The following is a 10,949-nucleotide window of genomic DNA, read 5'->3' as shown; positions in this document are numbered from 1 at the left end:
ATATGTATATATATATATATATATGTATATGTATATATATATATATATATGTATATGTATATATATATATATATATATGTGATTTGATCTATTTTGCCAATCTAAATATGAGCAGACATGCCAAAGGCTAAAAAGAAGAAAGAAAGAACTTTATTTTAACCGCTGGCGGTCTTTTGCAAGACTGAAAAATCGGAAGAAAGCCAACAATGTAAACTAAACTGCAAAAGTGGTAATGAATTAGACCTTCTGTGAAAAGAAATGAAGCGATTCTGTACATTTCTTACAGATCGCAAAAGAAAACAAGTATTTAGTTGCGTACATAATTCTACTGGTTTCAAATATTGCGTGAATCAAAAAGCAAATTATTGACTTCTTGCCTCTAAACATGCTTAAAATACAAAAGCAACTGCCATGCAACATTAACCACTGTCTGAACATATATCTATATATGTATATATGTGTACATACTGTATATATATGTGTGTGTGTACATTCAGCGTGTGCAGTGGTGTGACAAATGATGATGGCGTAGAAAATGATAAAAGCATTTCAGCGTTTTAGCCTTCATGCATAACATGTCATTTGTCTTAGTTCACATGAACGCTCCATCTATCTGCTCCTGACCCGGCCCCCCCTGTTCAATTTTAGGACGATTGTGGCCCGTGGGTAATGGCAAAAAATGACATATAAAACGAAACAATGACACATCATTAATAGGTTATTGCAAATTTTTAAAATCACAAAAGGAACACAGTGGCAACTTTTTGTTTTTTTTTTTCGTAAAAAAATGCTCTAAGGTTTGAAATGGACTAAACATGTCCAAAACTGCTGTTTTTGAAGACGCTGCAGGATGTCATGGTACATGAGATAAATGAGACCAGTGATATAATCTGCTCTTTAACTTTGAACAGGAAACATGTCGAAAGGAAGTGATTATCTTTTAGTGGTTTCTGGTGCTAGAACATTTCGTGCATGCAGCACATGTTAATAGCAAAAGGTACAGTCATTTATACCTTTATTAATTATTCATAATAAATACTTTATTTATTTTAACTAATTAATGACACTGTTACCACAAAGTTATTAAAGTATTAACGCGAAAGTTGTTGTCGAAGCTTTAATGAAGCTCCGGGGCGCAGGTCTTACAGAGAGCAACACAGGCAATGGTCTGTACGAGAGTACCAGTTTGCAGGCAAGTGCATAGTGTGCTGGATATGTTTGTGTGTGCATACAAGAATATGAGTGCACGTTGGCCTCAGTACAATCGCTACCTGTGAGATTATCTGGTGTTACAGGAACTCAGAAACAGGGATTATGTGGATACACTTTTCAAAGCCTTTTAGGAGCCAGAGAAACAATAATGAGTGGATTTCCCTACCTGAGGTTCAGTACAAGTCAAATGGTGAATAATAACACAGAATATAAATTTGTCATAACACATGCTAAAGGACTCACACCAGGTTTGGTTATCTCTAAGGATGTTGACTTTTTTTTTTTTATTGATGGAAATCACTTTGCTTTCTAATCAACTTCCAAAAAAGGTCCATTAAATGAGAAGAATCTCAAATGTTATGTATGCTGCGGTTCCCATTAAAACCACACCATGTACAAAGAAAACCTTGAGGTGTTTTCTGTCACCTCAAGGTTAAAACCAGGTTATAACCTTGAGGTGACAGAAAACACCAGGGGGGAACACTGTAACCATCAGGTCAGAGTCAAACTTCAAAATTCATTTTGACATCCACTAACAAAGTCTTGTCTTTATTTATGAGTTACTTTGTGGAAATGATGAATCTAACTGAATGGCTTTGACATGAGGGATCCCTCAGGGTTCTAGTCTCAGACCCCTCCCATATAGACTTAATATGTACTTTTACAGTTTTGTTCTGTAAGGTCCGATGACGGAATAAGCCAGTAATTGTTGTTTCTTTTGATTGCACCCAAATTTGAATCACTGCTGTTGGCAGTGTGTAGAACATACAGTCATTTGTTATTGTTGATTTAATTGCAGTTGAGTGTTACTCAATCTTGCCTCAGGACCTGAGTATGCAGGCAGCCGCCCCAAAGTTTGTCATGTAACAAAGAGCAATAGGCTTTCTGAGCCAAACAGACTTGTTTCATATGCCAGTGTGCAGGCTTTTCACAGGCACTGAAGGCATGTGGTACTGTAGCTTCTTCCAAAACCTTCTTTTTGAGTACAGTTTTGTAGGTTTGTTTGTTCCCAAAAAGCCTGTTTCCCACATGAGGGCTCCCTGTTTTCTCTTGATGTAGTGAAGAGACTCTGGCAGACGACCATAATCCACCGGACCATCTAGTAAACACAAGGAGGAATTTTGAATAATTTAATTATATATTAATAACTTAAAAGAAATATGAGCAAAAATACATAGAATAAGCACAAAATCTGGCCCCCAAAATCTCATATTGAAAATATAAATAAATAAATGTACACGGGTTTTACTGTAAGCTCTTAACTTAAAATATTATATATAAAATATATAGCACAGAGTCTGGTAGATTGTTTTAACTGGCCCCCGGTTGTGTTGTTGTGGTCTCATAAATGGCATGTATCAAACCCGTTGTGTGAAGCCCTCACCTATTTCCACCAAAATCACTTGAGGTTCGTTCCGAGTCAAAGCGTCATGAATTCCAATTTTCTGTTCATAGGACAGCTGTCCTTGGTCGGCGTGTAAGGATGGTCCCTCCTCTGATTGGCTGTCAGCCGAGGACTGGGACAGAACAATAATCAGTCTGCTGCACTGGGTCACAGTATCAGAGATGATGTCGTGAAAAGCTGAAGTGTAGTCGAAAAAAGGAAACAAAGATTTTAACCTTTAACTCATTCTTTTATATATAAAAATAATTACTGTAACAGAACCCGTGGGTGCAGTACATTGTCTTTGACTAAAACTGATGTTGTTAGATTGAAATAACGTTATGATAACTATATAATAAACCATTCTTTTTATTTCTTAAAATCCTTACCAATAATACAATAATAATCATTTCAACTTCATGGATCCCACACTTGGGAAATTCTCGTATTAACAGCAGATCAGTTGCATCAGGCTGCCCCTTGGAGGTACCAAGCATGTGGTTTCTCTGGAAATTAAACCTAAGACCAGCTGATCTTGAAGTAGGCATGCTAACAAATACCCTATGGAACTCCCCTTTTTTTCTCTGTGAGAAACGTCAGTGAACAGGAATCATTTTCATGTAGTAACTCATCCCAGTCGCCTAGTACTTTTTTTTTTTTTAAGTTGTTGAAGTTGAAGAGAACCTGTGACTGAGTGCAGTTTGTGGGAATTGTTACTACAGTTTCTTTTTTAGTATTTAGTTTTTTATATATTTTTTTTATTTTTTTAACTAGTGAAGAGAAAAAAAGTCGCACTGAAGAAAACTTTCCGTTTTGTAATTCCACTTCCTCAGCACATTAAAATACATGGTTAGCTGTTTTACAACCACACATAAACCAGGCGTGCATGTTGCTTACCTTCACCAGGGCAGTCATCTCGTCCTCTGATAAACAAGGAGTAGCCGTGTTTCACCTCAAGCTCGCGTGGCAGGATCTGCAGAGCAAAGTTTGCTGACTCTGCCGATCTTTGGTTCTCGGAAAGAAAGGCCACGTAGCCATCGTAGAGCTTTCCATCAGGGGCTAAAGGAAACAGAGCGCATTGATTCAGTTGTGTTTTGTTGCAGGTTCTGATAACCTACCGATATGCATTTGTTTAGCCATGTTATGGCGATTTACTTGTTACTATGAGACTAGCTTTTTCTTAGTTTTTGCATCTAAATATCTTATCGTATCGTATTTTCAATGAAGACACAGCAGAGCTTTACACATAACAGCAACCACAGTACCACAACAGAGAAGCCCTGAGATAAAGAAAAAAAACATGACTAGAATTTACCAAGCCTTTCTGACTAAAGGCTACTAAATCAAACGTGTCCCTGTTTATATAAAAACAAAGCCAGAGCTACATGATTGAAGCCAGTGTTTTCATTATTTGTTCGTGAGTAGGTTCTTTCCAAGTACCACCACAGTTTCCTCCACAGGCCAAAAATAGCAGAATTTGTTGAATTGTATACTCTAACTTTACCCTAACTATAAATGTTAGTGTGTATTCATATGACTCATAGTTCATTCGTGACTACCATTCCGATACTCAGAATCATTGAACAAGCACAAAAATATTTCTGGATTCGTATTCCTTGAGTCACTTCCCAAAGTTAACAAAAATCTTCTTTTTTTTTTTTTTTTTTTTTTTAAATCCAGGTGATAATTTTCAACAATATTACTTGACTATATTCTAAAAAATTCTAAAAAAACAAAACACTGACCAGGTCTTGATAAATGGTTGGCCATATTTCTGTAAGTCAACAGCACATCCTCCTTGAAGAAGAGATAGACCACAGCCAGTATCAGAAGCGTCAGCAAAGTGACAAGGCAGATTGATAGAGTGATACTGAAGCTGCTGTGGTCAGCTGAGGAAGAACACAGAGGAGATGAGAAGACAGATGGTGAATCAGTCACATTTTGAAAAATTCCATGCACCTGTCTATGACTCATTCAGTACTTGATAAATGTCAAGGTGCTTGCCTCGATAGCAAAAAACAAATGTCTTTGGAAGGTTTCTTTGCACAGGGTAAGAGAGTCGGTGAGGAGACACTTTATTATTGCGACACCCTGCCCGCACTGCATAATATGCGTTCTGCATTTAAAGACAAGCGCGATGTTACGAGGGCGCTACTAATAAAGTTGCATACATAGTGGCTTGCTGATTTTGTAGGTAGAGAATACATACATTTTTATGCCGGTATTGCGATATTGTATGTAGAGAATACATACATTTTTATGCCGGTTGTATCATTTTATTTAGTTGTATTTTTCCGCCACAGCGCCGATTCGTGAAAAAATTGTCAGACATTTAACCGGTCTGTGGTGCAAAAAAAGTTGGGGACCGTCGGCCTATAGGGTTACAGGGGTGCTAGAGCTAATGCTAGCTGGCAATGGGCGAGGCCGTGGTACTGCCTGGATCTTAGGGTCATAGGTAGAGGAAAAGAAACCATTCAAGCTCACATTCAAACCTGTGGTCAGTTATTAGGTCAAACCATAATACCCTGTTTTTGTGCTGTAGGAGGAAACCCAAGTATTTTTAAATACTGTAAATTGACCTGACTTACAGTACAGTGAAGCAGTGGACTTCCTTGTTGTAAAGGCAAGTGTTTCAACAAAACTAGCCAGCGTGCAGCCCTACTCCAATCATCAACTTCTGTGGGCCGCAAAAAAAAAAAAAAAAAAACTCTTCAAGCAAAAAAAGTTGGGGACCGTCGGCCTATAGGGTTACAGGGGTGCTAGAGCTAATGCTAGCTGGCAATGGGCGAGGCCGTGGTACTGCCTGGATCTTAGGGTCATAGGTAGAGGAAAAGAAACCATTCAAGCTCACATTCAAACCTGTGGTCAGTTATTAGGTCAAACCATAATACCCTGTTTTTGTGCTGTAGGAGGAAACCCAAGTATTTTTAAATACTGTAAATTGACCTGACTTACAGTACAGTGAAGCAGTGGACTTCCTTGTTGTAAAGGCAAGTGTTTCAACAAAACTAGCCAGCGTGCAGCCCTACTCCAATCATCAACTTCTGTGGGCCGCAAAAAAAAAAAAAAAAATCTGATCCAAGAGATGAAAAGGTTTGTGGGTATTCTAGCCACATGTGATTGAAGTGAGGGCTTCAATAATCACTTTCCTAAACGATAAAATTCCTCTTGCCTTCTCAACTTCCAATCTAACAACCTTGTGTGACTGAAAACTCACGTCTGTCACTTTTGTAAACGTTTTCACCTTTAGGACCAAACTCCTCAGAGGAGGTTAGATATTTCCAACTGCAGAGCTCCTCAAAATCATGATTTTGATTTTCTGACTTTAGTGTTAACTTTGTTTTGTGATCCAAACTGCTAGCTTAAATTGCTTATTTTTTCTGGGCTTAGGTACAAGATACTGAGCGGATTAGACCCTGTAGTGCTGTTTGTCTGCAGGATCAGACATTCAAAGATAATGTACCTTGCTGAATGTGATTTTTGCTGTGGTATACATTTTTATTAAAAATAGCCAAAGATACTTTACCTTCCTTAAGCACCACTAATCCAACATTTTGTCCTGCTGGGCTGTTTACGTTGCAGTGAATTGGGACATTCAAGAAGACACTGTGTACTTTAGAGATGGACAGAGTGGACATGACATACACCCTGCCTCTCTTGTACTTACTGTAAGACAAAGATATGCCTTTGTTAGTCAGTCTTTTATTTCATGATGTAGCTTAGAGAGTGAGAACAGAATACAAATTGTATCCGTGATACAAAGACTTTTTCAGTCACGTAACCAACCACCAAGCACTAATCTGTTTACCGCCTTACCTTCATTAAACTGAATATGCTGCTGCTTATTGTTCAGCTCTGGTCTAAGATGTTGTCTTAATGGTCCACTTAATACCATAGCTATTGATTTTCAGCATGCTAGTCATCATTGTTGGGCACAATTAGAGTTGGGTTTCCAAAAAACAATCAATGCTATTTAACAGAGGCTTTTTCTATCATGGCGCATACACTTACTATTCGCAGAACTCTTCCAGTTCTTCGTAATCCTCAATGTAGTTTCCCTCCACGGTCCAGTACATGAGGATTCCCTGATCCTTACTGAAGCCGATGTAAGCCAAACACCTGAGCTCGGCCTTCTGACCTGAAGCAAAAGCAGCAGAATGTATACAGAACTATTTCACTAATATACAGTAGATGTCCAGTTCTTATTTACGATCTACGTTGAGCATCTTTCAATATCAACTGCAGATCTTCTGCACAGATGGTGCAGTTATTGTGCAACTCACCAACTTCAACCATGACCACCTGGTCACGAGGGAAAACCAGCTGAGGTTCAACGTATATCATGTCTTCAACATCTGAAACATGTACATGTGATCCAATCACACAGTGCTTTGGTTGTGAGGCGTTTACAACTACATATACTTACTATAAATATACTACTAGTATACCAAATATACACGCTTTTCTAATATAAACTCAGTGAAAGCTGTTTCATCTTATATTTTTGAACGTACTGCTAACTGTCAGCTGGATGCTGCGGGCTGCGGTGTACGTCCTGCCATCCAAACTGATGTCTATGAGGCAGGTGTATTTTCCAGCATCGTTTTCCTTGACTGCAGGAAGCCTCATGTACCCGTTGTCTTGCAAAGAGAGGAGCTCTACCTGGTGGCAGTCCTACGCAAAGAAGCAAAAACACTGTAAAAATGTATTGGTCACATAAAATTAAGGAGGACTTTCTGAGGTGAACAGTAGAGGGCACTGTTTCCAGGTTTATGACCTAACTTACCTTTCTCCATATCAGTGGCTCTTAAACTTTTAAGCATATAACCTTATATGAAAGTTTAAATATGTATTCAATATATTATTATTATCATTTATACCTTCATCCATCGTATGCTCCTTGTTGCGTTGAGTCTGAAGATCTCATTTTGTTTACAAGGCAAACCTCCTCTGACTCCCAGAGGAACTGTTATATTCTCAGCTGCGTCCGGACAGTCTCCTGTGGAGACTAACAGTCCAAACTCCATCGCCACCGATCTATTCTCGCCTCTGCAGAAAAGGAGACGGACATTTTCATCCATGTTAGGAAGCTAGCTTACTCTAACCCTGTAGACTACACGGGCTGTACAATAGTCACCGTGCTGGTGAGCAAAAATTTGAATTTGTCCAGCGTAAACTATCCTGGAGTTTGATACCTTTTCTCACAGATGTAGGTCCCATTGTGGGAAAGTTGTACAGGTAGAAACCACATTAGTCCGTCCTTGACCTCCACTCCACTGGGGAGGCTCTTGTCACCTCTCCCTGCTTTGCTCCAAGTCACATTGGTGTGAGCATAAGAAATGTGGCACCTCAGCGGGAAGAGGTGGCCGACGCTCGCGAGGTACGTCTCTGTGTTTCCGCTGTGCACTGTTAGGGGTGAGAGAGAGAGAGAAGTCAGGAAGCAACACTGGTTGTTAATCAACAATTTTAGAAGGCCAGAAGGTTAATTGTGTATGGAGTATGGAGACAGGCCAGTACACCAGGGGCCTGATGTATCAATGTTTCGTACGCACAAGAAAGTTGCTTACGCCCTTTTCTACGCTGACGTTCTAATGTATCAAAACCGGAATGAGTGTAGAAATGGGCGGCACCTTGTGTGCAAACCTAGCGTACGCACAAAACAGTGTCTTACGCCCTTTTCCACGCTCACTTTCAGACGTCTCAAAATTGAAATGGTTGTAGAAATACTCGGGCCTCACGATAGCTCCAGAGCTAGCGTACATGTGTTTCTACAGCTGTGTGCCTTTGGCGACGCTGATGCTGGGAAACACAAACCGTTTTAACAATTCCAACGGTAGTGTTGTTAGAACATCTTGCAATAAGACGGGAGCATGTATTTAGGGAACGTGAGGATTTAATGGAGAATGATGGTTATTGGCTGATGAGGCTGTTTCATTTACCAAGGCCAGTGTTACTGGACCTGTGCGCTACACGGCGTGGAGCCGGGGGTTGTCTGTATCTGTGAACTACTAACTCTGACTTGTGGTGAATTATCAAAGAACAATTATATATTACAAGAGGGGAGTGACGGCAGACTGACCATTTATATGCCTTTCTGCTGCTTTTATTAGGGATGTCCGATATTATATATCCGAAGTTTTTGACGATATTCAATATAATAATATTGTCCAAACACTTAATTTCCGATTTCAATATCAACAGATACTGGATACAGGCCTGGTAATATTGGTTTATTTGTCAATACAAACCACTGTATGAGTATGAGATTAATTGAATGAGCGATGCTGCCATCTAGTGACTCTCACTTGATTATACATCAGTTTATTCCCCAAAACTATTTATAGGGCACGCATCATTTGACGAAACCCAGGCATTGCGTTATTGGGTTTTCATTATTCGTATGTTTGACAATAACGATTTTTACATATATTACATATAATGCTAATTGTTATCGAACATCCCTACTTGTTATGTTTATCTCGAAACTCCCCGCGCTGCAGTTACTGTGGACCTAAAACTCTTGTTGGTATTTGAAATTGCTGACGAGAGAATGCATCGTTTTGGCCTGCGGGTCGTATGTTTGACACCACTGCTTGTTCTGTTCATTTGTGCCACAACTTACCAAAGATAAAATATCAAACATTTTAAAGTTAGTTCTGTAGTGAGTTCAGATTGTATGTAAACATTTCCTGGAATAAGTTTTTAGATTGACCTACATTCAGACCCAGTTCAACCGTTATATTCGGGTAGTTAACTGCTACACTAACTTTTTCCACTTCTTATGAACAGTCTACCAATAATGACTAGAACATTCGCACAGAGCAGTCCTTTTGTTTTTCTCACAGCTTTATTCACTGTTTTCTGCGGCAGACACCGCAGTGGTTTAGCTGACTCATACCTTTAAGGATTCTTGAGCAATTTTGGTGACAAAGTTTGCCGGTAACTTCCTTTTTCTGTATAACGTGTATAGCTGTAGTGCATACTGGATACAGGAATTGTTCTCATCTGTTTTATTACTTACTCCTTTTTAAATCTGCAGTACAACCACAGCAAAGTAAATACAGTTTACTTATTTAAAGTAAAAATAAAATCCCTTCATTGACCCACTGTACAGTTAGCCTTAGCTGCTGAGCGTCAAAGACATTTATTATTGAGTAACCTGAAACTTCCAGAAACTTCTTTAAAAGTCCGATTTTATTTTGCCTTGACATTAAAATGATAACTTTGTCAAATAACTTGTTCTCCCTGTAGGAGATAACCAGAAAATATACACGTGTAAAAGATTATGTTAAGAACAGTTGGCAACAGTTGCCAGCTTAGAATTGAAAAATGTAAGTTTTTGAACGTTTATGTTGAGGACTTAGTTTTGTTGAGAAAACAAACAAAAAAAAGAAACAAAAACATGAAGCTCAGAGGATAGGACAAGTTTTTTACTTACCATGTGCTACAAAAGGTCCTAGAAACATGAATGCAGCCAGTGAACAGATCCACCCTGAGGACAGTGCCATGGTTCTCCTGTGTGAGACTGAACAGGTCAAATTTCACTGATTTATCAGCCATTTCTTATGCTCTTGAAGGAATGACTCCTTCAATAAATATAATTGCGCCTTTGTCTCAAAAATACTCCTGTAAGGGGAAGTGAGAAGTGAAGGTAGGGCTAAAATTGTTCCAGTTAGTTCCCAGGAAGTTCCATGTGTAATGACACATTTGAGATGTTATTTAAAAGTTATGTCAGGATTTTTGGAAAAAATTCTACAGGATACAGAAACACAATTGGCACTGTCTCATGAGGTGATAACCATGATAAGAGTTCTTATCTTAGCTTAGCTTGTCTTGTCTTATCTTATCTTGATATTTGTTTTGGATTTTCAAAATTCTTGATAACCACAATGACTTATCTTAGCTTATCTTATCTGATCTTATCTTATCTTAGCTTATCTTATCTTATCTTATCTTAGCTTATCTTAGCTTATCTTATCTTATCTTAGCTTATCTTAGCTTATCTTATCTTAGCTTAGCTTGTCTTGGTTTCTCTTGTCTTTTTTTTGGAAACTGAGTCTACCCAACGTATTTACGTTGTTATGCAAATGACAATAAAGGCTATCTGATTATATGAAAACAATGCAAAAACTTTAAACTTAAAGACCTATAATAGCTTTAAATTAAACAGCCTTGTTAAAAATAAATTAAAATAGATACAAAAGTTGAAAAGATGTTATATTTCTTTGATTGTTAGCAACTTACCCTGAATGAAAAGCTGCTGAAGCTCAACAGTTGACTTCCTTGACTGCACTGAGCCTCTGACTGGTCCTGGGTTTTCCGACTGCACCTCAATTTATGTATGTTCTGCTAA

At 38.5% G+C, this 10,949-nt stretch overlaps 1 protein-coding gene across 1 annotated transcript; it reads right to left on the bottom strand.

Moving 5' to 3' along the window:
- Positions 1 to 669: 669 nt before the first annotated feature.
- On the bottom strand, positions 670 to 10,488 carry il1rl2 (interleukin 1 receptor-like 2). The gene is made up of 11 exons (XM_025063864.1): positions 10,035 to 10,488; positions 7,792 to 8,002; positions 7,477 to 7,645; positions 7,111 to 7,270; positions 6,880 to 6,951; positions 6,608 to 6,734; positions 6,123 to 6,262; positions 4,342 to 4,485; positions 3,494 to 3,655; positions 2,597 to 2,794; positions 670 to 2,311 (listed from the first exon to the last, which is right to left on the bottom strand). Exons 1-11 carry the CDS (start codon positions 10,102 to 10,104, stop codon positions 2,118 to 2,120), a joined length of 1,647 nt encoding a protein of 548 aa, XP_024919632.1. The 5' UTR covers positions 10,105 to 10,488; the 3' UTR covers positions 670 to 2,117.
- Between the last annotated feature and the right edge of the window lie 461 nt (positions 10,489 to 10,949).

The sequence above is a fragment of the Cynoglossus semilaevis genome, chromosome 16 (genome assembly GCF_000523025.1).
Source record: "Cynoglossus semilaevis isolate Cse_v1.0 chromosome 16, Cse_v1.0, whole genome shotgun sequence".
NCBI classification, from domain to species: Eukaryota; Metazoa; Chordata; class Actinopteri; order Pleuronectiformes; family Cynoglossidae; genus Cynoglossus; species Cynoglossus semilaevis.
Note: the sequence above shows the minus strand (reverse complement) of the source record. Positions and strands in the feature narration are given on the sequence as shown.

Bases quoted from the DNA above. Each gene is read 5' to 3' on its own strand.
- il1rl2 (XM_025063864.1), bottom strand. From the start codon at position 10,104: ATGGCACTGTCCTCAGGGTGGATCTGTTCACTGGCTGCATTCATGTTT. The intron at 7,271-7,476 runs GTATAAATGATA...TTCTTTGCGTAG, and splicing joins GGAGCATACGATGGATGAAG to GACTGCCACCAGGTAGAGCT. The intron at 2,312-2,596 runs GTGAGGGCTTCA...TGTGTTTACTAG, and splicing joins AGTGATTTTGGTGGAAATAG to ATGGTCCGGTGGATTATGGT.